Source organism: Rutilus rutilus, assembly GCF_951802725.1.
Source record: "Rutilus rutilus genome assembly, chromosome: 18".
Lineage (NCBI taxonomy): Eukaryota > Metazoa > Chordata > Actinopteri > Cypriniformes > Leuciscidae > Rutilus > Rutilus rutilus.
Window position 1 is genome coordinate 27,119,985 of NC_140231.1, and position 17,419 is coordinate 27,137,403.

The following is a 17,419-nucleotide window of genomic DNA, read 5'->3' on the forward strand; positions in this document are numbered from 1 at the left end:
TCCACACAGATCTTCTCTAGATCAGTCAGGTTTCTGGGCTGTCGCTGAGAAACACGGAGTTTGAGCTCCCTCCAAAGATTCTCTATTGGGTTTAGGTCTGGAGACTGGCTAGGCCACGCCAGAACCTTGATATGCTTCTTACAGAGCCACTCCTTGGTTATCCTGGCGGTGTGCTTCGGGTCATTGTCATGTTGGAAGACCCAGCCTCGACCCATCTTCAATGCTCTAACTGAGGGAAGGAGGTTGTTCCCCAAAATCTCGCAATACATGGCCCCGGTCATCCTCTCCTTAATACAGTGCAGTCGCCCTGTCCCATGTGCAGAAAAACACCCCCAAAGCATGATGCTACCACCCCCATGCTTCACAGTAGGGATGGTGTTCTTGGGATGGTACTCATCATTCTTCTTCCTCCAAACACGTTTAGTGGAATTATGACCAAAAAGTTCTATTTTGGTCTCATCTGACCACATGACTTTCTCCCATGACTCCTCTGGATCATCCAAATGGTCATTGGCAAACTTAAGACGGGCCTTGACATGTGCTGGTTTAAGCAGGGGAACCTTCCGTGCCATGCATGATTTCAAACCATGACGTCTTAGTGTATTACCAACAGTAACCTTGGAAACGGTGGTCCCAGCTCTTTTCAGGTCATTGACCAGCTGCTCCCGTGTAGTTCTGGGCTGATTTCTCACCTTTCTTAGGATCATTGAGACCCCACGAGGTGAGATCTTGCATGGAGCCCCAGTCCGAGGGAGATTGACAGTCATGTTTAGCTTCTTCCATTTTCTAATGATTGCTCCAACAGTGGACCTTTTTTCACCAAGCTGCTTGGAAATTTCCCCGTAGCCCTTTCCAGCCTTGTGGAGGTGTACAATTTTGTCTCTAGTGTCTTTGGACAGCTCTTTGGTCTTGGCCATGTTAGTAGTTGGATTCTTACTGATTGTATGGGGTGGACAGGTGCATCTAATTTAGGATAATAAATGGAGTGGAGGTGGACATTTTAAAGGCAGACTAACAGGTCTTTGAGGGTCAGAATTCTAGCTGATAGACAGGTGTTCAAATACTTATTTGCAGCTGTATCATACAAATAAATAGTTAAAAAATCATATATTGTGATTTCTGGATTTTTTGTTTTAGATTATGTCTCTCACAGTGGACATGCACCTATGATGACAATTTCAGACCTTGCTCAGACCAGAACTTGCAAAATAGCAGGGTGTTCAAATACTTATTTTCCTCACTGTATGTATGTATGTATATATATATATATATATATATATATATGTTGACGTTTGGTGCCTACAAATTATTTTGCTTGTGTAAGACGCATTGTGCCGAAATGACTTTTTTTAAATTCATTGAAAATAAGTTGACCCAACTAAAAGTCATAATTCGTACATAACTGTGGAGGGAGTGTTATGAATATTACATCTACATAGTTTTATTTCCAAAGAGCTGTTTTTTCTTGATATGGCCTCTTTAAGGAAAACACAAATGGTAAATTTAGATCCTTTGTGTGTCTCTCTTTTCCACAAATAATGGTGACCAGCGAACCAAAGACAAGTGCATTAATCCCAACTATCTCATCTACAACATGCTCCGTTGCTTTAACATTCTCCACAGCACAAACAACCAGCTGAGTTTGTTTTAGAGATGGAAAACTTGTCTGTAAGTAGGGCACACACAGAGACTGTCTGCGCTATTTGCACAGAGCCCATCATTTCCCCGAACTGTCATGCAGCGAACGGAAAGATGCACCGGCTACACCTTCGGAACCAAAAAAAGAATAAGACCCGTCATGATACCAAAGTTACATCATGCATCCAAGACCAGAGATACTGTCAGAATAAATCTCAAAATTCATCTGTTTGTAAATGAGGAGGGAAGGGAAGTGTAATTAAGACGTCCCACAATGCAACAGAGCCACAAGAGGTGATGAAGCACTATCATTAAAGTGGCTATTAATTATCATCTTCATTCAAAGCGATAGCTCCATTAGTTAACTGCCTCATTAGCTTAATTGCTGTCTCATTCCGGTGCATGAACATCTGCCCCCTGATGTTGCCCAAGGAGACGTGGTCATGTGACACACACACATACACTGACAGGATCATATTCTTCGCAACCGTCTGGGGTCGTGTGCGTCTGTCACGTTGGGAATGCACACAGCAGCCACTGGAAGGGTCAGAGGTCATTACTGGCATGCAGAGAGGGGCGGTAGTGGGCAGGGGACCAACGCATGTGGGTTCATTTTACGCACTCAAGTACAGATAGATGTTCATAAAGGGGTTTTTGTCCAGCTGTATGGATTGCATAATCATTGTAATTCAGCTGAATAATTGGACTTGTGATGACACTGAGGCACTCGGAATGCTGTTTTAGGATCATTGAAACTCTTAAAATAAATCTGGAAAAATTAAATACATTTTAATTTTAATTTGAAATCTTCTTTTATTTTAATTTTTAAATCTATATTTATTTTTAAATGTATTTTATTTTATTTATTTATTTATTTATTTTGGGGATTTTTGTCTGATATAAAACATGGATCATTAAATTAGTAGGAATTCTTAAAAATGAAATAAAGTTGACTTATTTTTTGCCTTGATCAGGAAAATTTGGTGGCAAATGTGACAAAAATGTAATAATATATTTGGTTAATTCTAATATTTAATACTTGCTGTTTTATTTGAATCAGTAGTCTTATTCACTTATGTTTATATTTATATTATATGAAAAAAAAACATATTTTTATCTTTATTCAGTTCTTGCAAAAATATATTTCATGAAAAGTTATTTTATTAATTTTAATGTTTGAAATTTGTTTTTATTTTATATTTACTTTTAATAAAAAAGTTATGTGAATTTTGTGGCAAATTTGGCAAAAATATTTGTATTTTATGATTTAGGATTTTTTAATCAAATTTTTTTTGGGGGGGGGGTATTTTTGTCTGATATAAAACACAGACCATTAAATTAGAAGAACTTCATAAAAAGGAAATCATTTTTCATGACTTGTTTATTGCCATTTGGCAAATGTAAAAAAAAAAAAAAAAAAAATTAGTAATCTTCTTCACTCATACTTATATCTGGCAAAAACATTAATTTATTTTTATTTTTTTACAAAAAAAATATATATATCTATTTCATGAAAACTTTTTGAATTTTGTGGCATATCTGTCATTTATTTTATTTTATTTTATTTTATTTTATTTTATTTTATTTTATTTTATTTTATTTTATTTTATTTTATTCTATTCTATTTTATTTTATTTTATTTTATTTTATTTTATTTTATTGCAATGTGTAATCAGATCCCTGATTATATGCGCAGCAGCATGTCTTCATAAGCTTATTCACCGATGTGTCCTAAATGACCTGCTGAGCCACTGTTTCCTCTTGTTCTTCCTGTTCCACTGTACTTAGAGACATCAGAGGTTGTCTAGGGAGCGAAGCATCTTTCAGTGCTCACTAAATGAAGTCAGGGCTTATAGTTACAAAGCGGGATGAAAAACAATAATCTGTTCACAAGGGATTTTTAAAGAGAACAGGCAGTGTCAGCTAAAATTAATCACAGGTATAAAAGGAGGATATAGACACCTGAACTTTTAATTTATACAGGATACAGGCCATTAACTTTGAGCATAATCATAAGGGAATTTGCTTTCTTAAAAAAAAAAGTGCTGATCTACTTGTGATTTACTCTACAGTTTTTTTTAATGTGAATATGGGTACGGTTGTGGATCGTTATTTTTGCTAATCGATATTGTGGCTCAGAATGCTTCACCTTTAAATAAGAGTTGATCAGCACTTTTAAGGGTGTGTAATGGGCAACATAGCTTCTACGACGAGAAAAAAACAGGTGTGCTTGAGCATTTTAGGGCAGAATGTGACATTACGTCTGTTTTTGGTTTGTTTAGATGTCTTTGGTCCATCTTGCATTCATATTTCAGTCGATGCATTTCATTTGAAAGCGTGTTTGGTGCGCACCACTTATTCAAATGATCCGTACTAACAGAGCAATCGCACCAGAATTCACTTTAACTGAACCGAACCAAGTGTGAACACACTCTGAAACACTTTCTTGTTCAGTGTCCTTGAATATGTGTCAAAACTTTGGCAAGTAGGAGACATCCAGACAGATAGAAGGTTTATGCAAGTATCTCTCTGTCTTTCCTTTTATTCTCCTTTGTAATGTGCTGTGGAATTGTGACAGGTGATCTCTCATTATCCACTATATCAGCTGTAGTTAAGAACAGAATCCTGCATTTGAGTCCAGTCTGAATATCTCTCTCTCACTCTCTCTCTCTCAAGCGTCAGATATAATAGTAATTGGTATTCTGAGCAGACTGAGGTTCTGGCTCTAATTTTTATGTCTTAGTTCTGTAATCTTTTTTATGTCCTCTGTGCTCGCTCTCCCTAAAATATTTTTTGTCGCCATCCATCCTCCACCGAACAAAATGTGTGGCACTATAACTTTACTGCAAGGTGTATTATCACCATAAAAGAATATCCCTTTTTAATGAGTCTCATCTGATTAGACCATAAAACAACAGTAAACGCAAGAGTTTGTTAAAACGCAATATTTCAGCTGCAGAAAAATGCACCCATGTTGTGTTCGGAAGATAATTCGGGCAAATATTGATCTGAAATGATGCGATATGAACTGAAATCTGAAAATGTTGGTGTTGTTCTTTTTAGGAAACTGAAGTGTAGTTTTGCATGATAAACGAGAGGAACTCAAATAACTTAAATTAACTCAAATAACCCCCCCCCATACTTACATCAGCTTCTCTTCTCTTTTCTAGCTTTGAAAAACTTTGAGAGAGTTTACTTTCCTTCTTATTAGTGGTAGCAAACAATGGTGGAACTCCAATATTAGAAGCAATTAGCATTAGCGCCAGCATTAAGCACTGCACAAAGGAATTATCCCCATTGCATCTGTTGTCCTTCTTAGATCATTTGCATTTTATCTGTAAGCTAAGCTGGCTAATTGGCCTTAGAAAGCACTTAGTGACTAATGTGATTAGAAACTACTCTACATCACAATCTAATGATCTCCAATAAGTTTGCTTTTCCCAGGACAAATCATATCAGAATGTCAAGCGAGAGTGCAAACACACAGCTTCCTGAAGCTGCTCAATGCTGCTCGCTGGTCAGTAATTGAAGAACAACACTGCACAACCACTGCAGGAAATTTCCTCTTTCCTTGGAAAAGATCGGAAGTTGACAAACATGTGTGGGGTTATTGCAGTTAACTATCATCCCATAATTTACTCACCCTCAAGCGTGTATATGACCTAGGATGCCTGGTTTATAAAGTTATGAATATAGATTTCTTTCTTACAAAAACACATTGCTTTGCTTCAGAAGGCCTTTATTAACCCACTAGAGCTGTATGGATTACTTTTATGATGGATGGATGCGCTTTTTTGGGCTTCAAAGTCTATGGTACCATTCACTCCCATTATAAAGCTGGGAAGAGCCAGGATATTTTTTAATGTAACTCCAATTGTGTTTGCTGAAAGAAGAAAGTCATATACAGCTTGGATGGCTTGAGGGTGAGTACATTTTTGGGTAAACTAATGCTTTAAATAAAATAAACGTTAAAAGGGCTACATGTAGAATTCATAAACTCTTGTTTTTAGCGATGACGGTGGCCATTAAGTGACCTGCAGACAGCAACTTATTTAAGTGACTGAACGTGATTCAGTGCTCCGATATACTCACGGTGAAGTTATTTTTCCTTCTTTGCTTAGAAGTGAAAAGTTGGAAATACCCTTGCAGCGATATACTGTTGAACACCCCGAAGCCGTCCACGCTGCTGAGGGCGACGTTTAGATGAATATGTAAATATGTGCTGCATGCTTTCCTCTCAATAACACTTGTGTTCACAAAATTCACTTGTGACTATAGACTATAGATCAGACTATATGAGACTATACTCTGAATCAATCCCTTTTCTTTGCCTGACACATTGACATTACATTACAGAATAGCTCTTTCGGCATTATCCTGAACATTGTATAAGCATTCATTTCATGTCTTATAGAACGGAAGAGCTCTCGGGAACGCACGTAAACGTCACATCCAGTTTTCCTGGCACTTATGTCCATAGGCTTTCATAGACAACCTAGGAAGTCGGGGAAGGACCCGTTTTTTAAGTTTTGCTACAAGCTGTTCACACATTGCCATTACAGAAAGCGATTCATATATGAAAATTATTACAAATAGCCCCTTTTTGCTGAAATAAAATCTATCAGATTTCATTAAAAATATCTTCATTTTGTTTTTGAAGATGAACGAAACTCTTATGGGTTTCGAATGACATGAGCATGAGTAATTGATGACAGAAACTCATGGTGAGCGTTAGTTGAGTTTCTTGTGAAGAACTCTGTTATATGTGGTTGTTCTGGTTGGCTTGTTGTTTTGACATGAGGCAGAACACTAAGTTTGGAACAGAGATCTGAAAGGAAAAGGTGAAGGTAGCCAATCTGTTTAACCCTGAGGGATATTGTTGTACAATGTTGTACAAACTGCAACTTTTGACTCTGAGCTATGAAAAGATCATATTAAACTAGAGGATTTGTGCTCAGAGTGAATTTGTTCCTCCTAACTGAACACAACAAAACAATGAACATGAAGATGAAAGACCTCTTGAGCTCTGAGATGGTGTGTGTTGCATGATTCCCTCTGACTCATGCAAGTCCAGGTTGTGAACGCAGGTTTTTCTCACCAAAGCTCAAACCTGCAGCAAAAAGGGAATTTAGAGTGATTCATGTGGCCTCTTATGTCTCTCGTATTATTCATTATTGGTCATTGGTATGCTAGGCTAGCTGGCAATTTGACATTTTGCCTCGGTGCAATTGCTGTTTGAAATTAGAGTTCTGAAATATATAAAACAAAATGAGGTTGATGAGTCATTTTGTTTCCGCAGCCTAGGCCTAAATGAACATCCATTTTTGGATCCAATAAATAACAAGTCTCTTTTGTTTTGGAGGCTGGTACCCTGGTTTCTGTGTTTGTTGAAACATAATAGGCTGTAATATATGCTATGTGTTGTTTAAACTGGGATAGGATGAAGTATTTTAACATTGAAGAAATCACACACTTCAGCCGATTCATATTGTAAGATACAAAACCTCTACCATTAGAGCTTTTAGCAAACTACAGGAAAATTGCTTCATTTAAGCCACTCACAAGTATACGGTTAATACAGACAGTTTACAGGACATACATTTAGCGTGCTCTAATAAAACCATTTACATTTATTTCAAGGCGTTTGCTAAATGAATAAATGTAGATGTAGCAAGTAAGGTTTTATTAGTGGACTAGACTAATGTGCACTCTATAAACTTTAAAAATGATAAATAGATTTGCACTTGAAAACAAAAGTGAGTCATTTTAATGCACCATAACATTTCATTTTCCAAAACTCAAAATTAGCTATTAATATCTATCAGTTAAAGGCTGATTTTATATTTAGGTAGCAAATGATGTCAGAGTTGAGTGGCATATAAATATATACAGTAAGATATATATTTTTTTAACTTGTATTCAGCAAGGATGTATTAAATTGATCAAAAGTGACAGTAAAGACGTTTATAATGATTACTTAGACTTACATTGTTACAAAAGATTTCTATTTCTGTTGATCGAAGAATCCTGAAAACAATGTATCATGGTTTATAAAAATAAGACATAATAAGAAATGTTTCTTGAGCAGCAAATCAGCATATTAGAATGATTTCTGAAGGATCATGTGACACTGAAGACTGGAGTACTGAAAATTCATCTTTGCATCACAGGAATAAATGACATTTTAAAATATTTTCAAATAGAAAACAGTTGTTTCAAATTGTAATATTTCATTTTTCAATATTTCATAATAATGCGATTTATATTATGAAATTAAATTAAATAAATGCAGCCTTGGTGAGCATAAGAGACTTCTTTCAAAACATTAATTTTCTTTTCAGCTTGAACACAGGAAGACACCTTTTCTCACACAAACACACACTCACATACACAGACTATGTGGCCTATATCTCTGTTTTCAGATACTTTATATAGAGCATCTCACAGGGGAACATTGGTCAGGATGTAGGTAATGGAAAGTTGAGGTTAATCACATTTCTGAACTGCAGCAGTCTGGTTGTGGGCTGACCCCCCCTATCTACAGGTACACCAGACGCCAAACCTGATTTTATCAGGTCTGCCATTGTGGGCATTTATAATATTACTGGCAGTAATAGGTTTAGTCTCCTCGGTCCTCCTCGTGGCACAGAACAAATTTCAGCAAACAGAGAAACACATTTGGCAACTCACTTGTGACCAATCAAAATGGCTAGATGGATGCTGTCCATTTCAGAATTAGTTTTTGATTTAAACTCTTGGCAAACTAGCTAATTTCCCACCTGTTTTTTGTTAGACAACCACAAATTGCGGTGAGGGAAATTATGTTTACCTGCGGCTACTCTGTGGTAGATTTAATTTTTTAGGTGGCATATATCTGAACTGAAAGTTGTCAGGATGGTAATCTGCAAATTGACTTTGGGAGTCATTCATAGGCTACTGCACTGGTCACTCTCAATGTTTTTGAGAACTGGTTCATGAGAGTCATTTATTCGGAATCATACTACACTGTGGTGCTGTGTGTTTTTATTCTCTTAAAAGAACCAGTTCATAAGAGTCATTCATTCAGAATCGTACTACACTGTTATGCTGCATATTTTGTAATTCGTTCGGGAATCATAGGCTACTACACTGGTCGCACTTTATGTTTTTGATTCACTACAAAGAACCGGCTCATAAGAGTCATTTGTTGAGAATTGTACTACCCTGGTTGGACTAAATGATTTTGATTCACTAAAAAGAGCCAGTTCATAAGAGTAATTAATTCAGAAATTATCATACTACACTGTTGTGCTGAATGTTTTTGATTCACTAAAAAGAGTCGGTTCATAGGAGCCATTAATTCGAAATCGTATTATACACTGTTGCACTCTATGATTTTGATTCACTAAAAAGAGTCGGTTCATAGGAGCCATTAATTCGAAATCGTATTATACACTGTTGCACTCTATGATTTTGATTCACTAAAAAGAGTCGGTTCATAAGTGCCATTCATTCGAAATCGTATTATACACTGTTGCACTCTATGATTTTGATTCACTAAAAAGAGCCGGTTCATAATAGCCATTCATTTGAAATCGTATTACACTGTTGCATTGTATGTTTTCGATTCACTAAAAGAGCTGGTTCATAAGAGCAATTCGTTCAGAATCATACTACACTGTGCTGTTATGTTTTTGATTCACTAAAAGAACTGACTCACTGAGTCATTTGTTCTGTTATCGAATAGCGCTGTACTGTAGATTCTGTTGCATCGGTTGCAGTGGCTTTTTTAGTACAGAGTTCGGTCAGCATCGGCAGAAAAACATGCTTGAGAGAAGCGCTGATGGATGGACAAACACTTCTCATGTAATATAAAGTTACTTCAAATGCTTTAAATATTATATTGCTGTTATTATAAACATTAAATCTGTCTAGACTATCTATATAGGATTATATTACATGCAAACTATGTTAGAGGCAAAAAGCATCTGTATTACAATAAAAAAAATCATGCATAAACTCAGGCTAAAGTAACAAAAATAATAATAATGTTTTGTTTTCCATAAAAAGGTACAAAAATTGGCCTCTCTTTTTAGAAACAAAATATTAATATACTGTACTGTATATCCCCCAATAATATCCCCCAATATTCTCCCCAAAGAGAAAATAACTTGCATTGTAAACAGCTGATTTCACTTGCATACAGGCACATTTGGTGCACTCACACTCGCTGCAGGCAAAAGACTGCATATTAAAAAGCAGAAAGAAAAAATGGTGAGTGAATGTGGCTTCTAAGTGTGAAAAAGTGCTGCAGGACAAACAGGGGCCACTAATGAACTAGACATGAGGGCAACCCTCTGAGGAAAAGTCAAGGTTAAATGTTCAAATGTGCACCTAATAGGACCATTCCACAGCAAATGGCTTTCCCTTAATTAATTCCATGGGACCGTTTAGGACTTTCGGGCCTAAGCACTGGATTGTAGCTTGTTTTATATTCTCCTGTTCCCTTTGGTCCTCCACCATCAATCTCCACTGGTTGATAAACAAATGAAGCAGCTCTTCTGATCCGATCTGGGACTGGATTTTTGCGTCTCTGTGGGGGATTCCCACATACCCGCTGGCTCTGTGTAGGCAAGTTTCTGAGAAGCTAACTTCGTTTTTGCACCAAGGGGACTGAAATCTAATTAAAGATAAACACTAGTGACATAACAAATCTTTTTTTTTTGCTTTGTTCTGCTTCTTTATTTTATTTTTTTCTCAAGCAGGGAGGGAAATTCCTGAGATGATATTAAGCCAACCTCTGCCCCTGCTCAACGTAGGACAGCTTTCTGGGGCGATGGACCCAATATCTAATTTCCTCTTCCCACAGTTTCCATTCCTGTTTTGTCCAGATCATCCAGAAGGCCCATGGTAGTCTCTTTGATCTATCTTTGCAGTATATTTCTGGCTGGTTGTGTCAAAGCATGAACTGTTGAGGTCTGGCTTGAGGTGTTAATGAGGACGCAATAAAACAGCCAGGACTCCAGAGGTCAGCGAGGTGCAACACCTTACTGGGAGATGAACTGCTGCCCCAAAGCAATGATCATGGGAACCCAAGGGGTGCATTGGTTTAAAGTGTGAGATCATTAGGTGCTTGAGGAAGAAGTGCGTCTTCAGCTGTTTCTTAAAAGATGTGATGTTCTCAGCAGTTCGGGTGGAGGTTGACAACTCATTCCACCAGAGAGGAACAGAGAGAGTAAAGGTTTTGGAGAGTGACTTTTTGCCTTGTTGTGAGGGAACAAGAAGACGTCGCTCATTCAGTGACCTGAGCTGGTGGGAGGGAGCATACATTTGTAGTAGTGGGTTGAGGTAGAGGGGAGCCTGAAAGCCAGCATTAGAACTTGATTCTGGCCACAACTGGGAGCCAGTAGAGTGACTTGGGTTCCCTTAGGCTGAGTGAAGACTAGACAAGCTGCCGCATTCTGGATCGTCTGCAGAGGCTTAGTCGTGCTGGTTGGAAGTCCCACTAGTAGAGCATTGCAGTAGTCCAGTCTTGAAATTACAAGCGCTTGGACGAGTAGCTGTGTTGCGTATTCTGACTGGAAGGGTCTGATTATCCTAATATTGTAGAGCGCAAATCTGCATGACCGGGGCGTTGTTGAGATGTGGGTGAAAAAGCTCAGCTGTTCGTCAAACACTATCCCCAAGTTCCATGGTGTCCTGGATGGTGTTAGTGTTGTAGACCCCAGTTGCACAGCGAAGTTGTGGTCAATTGATGGCTTTGCAGGGATTACAAGGAGCTCCGTCTTCGCAAGGTTGAGCTGCAGATGATGATCTTTCATCTAAGCAGAGATGTCTGAAAGGCGACAGAGACACGAGCTGAGATTGTGTGGTCAACTTATTTTAACTTGAGTGCCACATTTTTAGAACAACGTGTCATGCGTGAGACGCTGCAAAAGACACAAGACGCGGACGCAACGGTTAAAGACGTCTGTCTAGCGCGGGTTTACATAGGAAAAACAATGGAAAAGTAGCACAGTGGAATGGAAAAATGTGTTCTTACTGTGGTAAGTTTTTTTAAATGGCCAAATGCAGTTCAGAATAGTACACTGAAAATGTAGGTTATATATGGAAGTTGGCATGCTTGAGTAATCCCAGCATGCTTTGGGCCATACTCCACCATATATATCACGATCATTGTTGTTGTTCACCAAAGCAAATACAAATTCTTTCACATCTCTTAGTGTAGAGTAAGCAAGGAAGTGTGGCAAGGAGATGCATGGTTCCTCTGCTCTGGAATGGGCCAGGGTTTTGTTCCCGGCCTTTTGATGATGTGTCTTTCCATGTTTTTCCACATGGAATGTCTCTGGGGGCAACAAAAATGCCTTTAATTGAAGGGCCCATGTCTTTAGTAACCCACCCTCAAGCCTCCGGTTCTAAAACAGGAACTGCTGCCCACATCAAACTGGTGACCTGCCTCATTGTGGGTTGAAATTTGTGCTATCTTCATGAGCCCCACCAATGTTCCGGCAGGTAGAGTTTCCGTCGCTTAAGAAGTTCGAGTTCAACTTGAACGCACTGTCAGCGGGATCCCGCTTTCAGATCTCGTAAAGGTTTATGATGTTTTAACAGAGGCAAGTCTCTGCACCACATGCAGAGAGACTTTAAAACCCCGGGGGGAAGAGGTCATTGTGTAATGATCGTCATATGTGGCTGCTTTTTACTTATTTCACTCGTATTACCATGACAGGCACCACTTACATCCAGGAACCCTACAATCTAGGCCAAGTATTTTTATAAGGACTTGTTTACTGAGTCTTATATCATAGTAAACCGATCCTAATGGTTCAAAGACTCCATGAAGTCTAGAAAACGACAACTGGCTTGTGACATTTATGGACACTGCTGCATGTTTATGATTTCGTTATGAAAACCCAAACTAGTTATTAAGTCAGACCTCACTATATCGCTTATATTTACAGCCAGGAATTTACACTACCATTCAAATGTCTCTTATGCTCACCAAGGCTGCATATATTTGATAAAAAATACAGTAAAAACAGTAACATTTTGAAATATTATTACAATTTAAAATAACTGTTTTAAACTATTTTAAAATGTAATTTATTTCTGTGACGCAAAGCTGAATTTTCAGCATTATTTCTCCAGTCTCACATGAGCCTTCAGAAATCATTCTAAGATGCTGATTTGCTGTTTATTATTTTTTGGAAACTTTGATACTTTATTCAGGATTCTTCAGAATAGAAAAGTCAAAACTAAGAATAGCATTTATTGGAACTTCACTATTGCTTTTGATCAATTTAGTGCACCCTTGCATTTTTTATTTAGTTTTTATTAATCTCACAAGTTCATTACAATTCTGATAATGTCATGTAACCAAAAGCTCTAGTGGAGAGATTTAAATAATGTATCAGCCACTATGTTAAGTATCCTTCTTAAATCTCTGCATCCTAAATGTTCTCAGTGTTTCCAAGCATGTCGAGATACTGGATACGGAACATATGCACTGATATTTGATAAGGAAGTAACTGAGTAAGCTCTCTCTCTCCTAATGAAAATGTGCCTTTTAAGCCCCACTACAGCACATATATGAAATACTCTCCTTCAAAGGTGACTACTTTAGACCTCTGCAGTTGTTTCCCTGCATACCGTAAATAACCTCAGTTTGCTAGCGCGTACTGTGCTGCTACTATTAAAATCTATATGAAAACATTGCTCAACACATGCTGTGTTAATGGCGTTCATTGTGCCGTCTGAACCACGTGTGACTGTCAGTCATTTGTATCTTGATTCTGTCATTTAAATAGCAGGATGAAGTTACACCTGGTGGTAAAATGGTGGGAAATTCCATTCAAGCGGTTAGACCCTTATTTAAGGTACAAAATACTTTTTTTTTTATTTATATACCGTAGACCCCAATATGCTGATCCCCTTGTGTGAGACCCCTTCTTAAAATATAGACAGCAATTTATTTTGATTTGTAAAAACTCATTTTTTACTCTAGAAAATAAAAATGTAAAAAATGAAACTTGATGATCATTTTTATCAAGCTCGTATATTTAAGTTCAATAATTTAACTTAAATGGCAATGAAAATTACATATTAGTTGTCATTTAAGTGAAATTACTGAACTTAAATATACAAGCTTGATAAAAATGATCATTCGAGAAGAAAATTTCAGATGGCACTTCATATATATATAAATATTAGTGCTGTCAGTCGTTTGAGAAATATATAAAATGTTGTTTCTGTAATCACAATTAATCAAGATTTTTCTCAGTTTCTGGGGATGAAAGGAGTAATTATAGCCATTCAACATAACAGTATAATTGAAAGCCATACTTTGTAACATTTAATAGGCTTTAAGAGTATAACAACTTTTAATTTAAGTGAACTTAAAGCAATCTTCACTCGAGCTGCACGATTAATCGTTAAAATATTGCGACCTCTTTTCAAACACCATATCGATCGTATCCCTACATGACAACGATTCGGCTCTGTCTGTTAAACCTTTGACTACAAGTACGATCACATCATATTGTCATGTTGAAATATAGTATTGTAGATGATGAGGTACAACATACAGAACATTTTCATTCTGTGCACATGACACATACTGCATGATAGTATGGTAATAATAAGAAAGAAAATGACAAACAGAGAAATACAAACTAACAGAAGAAATCATTGCTAGAGGAGGGCGAGAAAGCAGAAGGATGAAGAGACAGATGAGAGCAATGGGGGAAATCAGGCTGCTTTACTAGTGCTCTGGTGGTGGTAACATGGCCGTTGTGGTGTGTTGATGTTGGGTCTATTTAAAGCACCAGTTCATTCAGCGTGTCAAACACTGATCTATAATGCCACAGCAGTCGCAGTGCTGCTTAGGATCCGATTTCTACATAATAACAAGAGCTTTGTCGACTCTAATGCCGCCTGCGCTCTATTATACAGACCCCCAAGGGATCCATCTGTAACCTCTGAACTGCCAGCGCTGCTGATTTCTGCCTTCAGATGCCCAGCACACACACACACACACACACACACACACGTATGTATGTATGTATGTATGTATGTATCTATATATAAGATTTTTATATTTGATTTAATATATGTGACCCTGGACCACAAAACCAGTCACATGGGTCAATTTTTTTTTTAATTGAGATTTATACATAATCGGAAACCTGAATAAATAAGATTCCCATTGATGTATGGTTTGTTAGGATTTGACAATATTTGATCGAGATACAACTATTTGAAAAACTGGAATCTGAGGGTGCAGAAAATCAAAACATTGAGAAAATCGCCTTTAAAGTTCTCCATTTATGTTCGCGATTGTGCTGCATTCACTCACAAAAAGAAATGTTGTATATATTCACGGTAGGAAATTTGCTAAATATCTTCATCGGACATGATCTTTACTTAATATCCTAATGATTTTTGGCTATTGCCACAAATATACCCGTGCGACTTGTGACTGGTTTTGTGATCCAGGGTCACATATATCATAATTATATAAAAAAATAATAAATCAAATATAACAAAAAATATAATACAAATATTTTTATTTTATAAAAAAGTAAACTAAGTTAACCTAAGTTTACTTTTTATATATATAAAAACATATTTATATGTTTTGTTATATTTGATTTATTATTTTTGTATAATTTTGATATATATTAAATCAAACTTTTTGTTTTTTTTGTTTTTATATATATATATATATATTATTAGTTTTTAATTCTATAAATTAAATCAAACTCAATTGAAATCTAAATATATACAGTAAATGAAATAAAAAAATATACATCAAAATATATAAATGAAAAATAAGGTTTCACATTTAACTTTTTATTTTTCCTCAGTCCAACAATTTTTTTCTCCAATGCATCTGAGCTTTTTCCTTTCTGTGATTTATTTTTCTCGGAGGTCTTGCTTTCTTCAGCAGTTTGTGTCTGACTATTTTTTTTTATTTTTTGGTTCCTCTAGGGCACCATTTCCCTACCTGGCAACAGAGTCACCGAACATCCCAGCAATGGGGAGGAAAGCGGAAAGTTCCTATTTGAAGTCATCCCAGGTAAGGAGAAACCTTTTTTTCTTTTTTTACCATGTCTGTTTTTGCAATACATTCTTTCTTTGGCTTTCATGATGGCACCCAAATGACCTCACTCGCTGAGAAGAGGTCTTCAAAGACATTCATCAGAGATAATGAGAACAGATCAACACTGGGCATCTCGCTGACAAACACAGCTGAATCCTGCTCCAGACACATGCAACATATCACAGGAAGTCTGTGTCATTTCTGTTCAACAGTCTCTTGCATTTGTTAACAATTTTATAAATCTCTTGTCATCCAAACCAACCAATGTGTTCTCAAATAGATCCGTCTTTATAAAAGTTTGGGTGTGATTTGTTTTTCTCCTAAATGCAGTTTAGTGATGAATGATGCTGGATCTGCCACCTGCTGTAATTAGTTTACAAATCACGTGCTTCTTTCTCTCTTCGGGCTCTGGTTGTGTTTGGAAAGGGTTCAGATAAAACACAGATGTCCCTCTCGTGCGGTGGATGATGAATCACTGAGGACAGATGAGTGCTTGAGGAACGCTACTTCCTGTTGAGTTCTGGGGAACGCTCTGATAACATACACACCTACATACATACAAAGTAAATAAATTAGTTCAACAGAAATCTGCTTTCTAATAGCTGTAAATGTGGTAACACACACATTCAACAACACTTACGGTTACTGGTTTGAATCAGTTTGTTGAATATATGTGTGTGTGTGTCTATATATATATATATATATATATATATATATATACACGATTAATCATTAAAAGATTGCGATCTCGATTCGGACACCCACATGTGATATTACTCCTAAATGACAATAATTCGCCTGTGTCTATTGAATCTTCACACTAGAACAGTCAGATCTGGGTTTGTCGCTGCCGCTGGTTCAGAGAGAGCATGTATAGGTATAAAACTGCTTCACAAATATCTTTTCAACCTCACAGTATGGTTATTTCTGTTACAAATATTCAAATTATAACAGACGTCCTGGGAAAGTTTTTAGTTAAGATATAAACACTGATGTCTACGGTAGCGATCAAAATAGAGCAAATCACCTTTTTGAAAGTAAGACGCTTAAAGTAAATATTGTGTCATTACATTGTTACACCACTAGGTGGCGATGCGACAAATGACTGTTAAAAACTATGGCTGCATCTAAAATCACATACTTATTTTGAATAAGTAATAACTTCATGGTCGCTAAAGAAGCATGTTTTGAGTATGAATGTGTGTAGTATGAATGTAATCTGGACGTACTACATTCGCAATGTTGTCACTATCCATGTGACCTACAGCATCAGTTGGGTCGCTTCACTGCCATTCGCAAATCCTCTCCCGTGGCCTCATGGGATAGTAAAGTGTCCATCGTATGCACACTTCAGAATCTTGCCAGAAGAAGTAGGTCATCCGGGTACTTTTTGCCTACTTTTTTATGAGTACTGTGAATTCGGACATACTTCTTTTGTCGCATACTGTTTTTCACCTACAGTATAGTAGGGAAGTATGCGATTTCAGATGCAGACTATATTTGTCATTTAATCATTCATTCAAGAGATTCATTCAAAAACAATGATTCATCCAGTAATGAAAGAAGTGAAGACTTTATGAGTGAGTCATCGAATAATTCTTTCAAGAGATTCATTCAAAAACGCTGATTCATCCAGTAATGAAAGAAGTGAAGACTTTATGAGTGAGTCATCGAATCATTCATTCAAGAGATTCATTCAAA

The 17,419-nt window shown here is 36.9% G+C and overlaps 1 protein-coding gene across 1 annotated transcript in view; it reads left to right on the plus strand.

The window, feature by feature from the left end:
* Positions 1-17,419, plus strand: part of arhgap24 (Rho GTPase activating protein 24) — a 116,322-nt gene that overhangs the window by 25,046 nt on the left and 73,857 nt on the right. Inside the window, exon 3 of the mRNA XM_084387817.1 lies at positions 15,607-15,694. Within this exon, the coding sequence (XP_084243943.1) occupies positions 15,607-15,694 (88 nt within the window). The remainder of the gene's footprint in view (positions 1-15,606; positions 15,695-17,419) is intronic.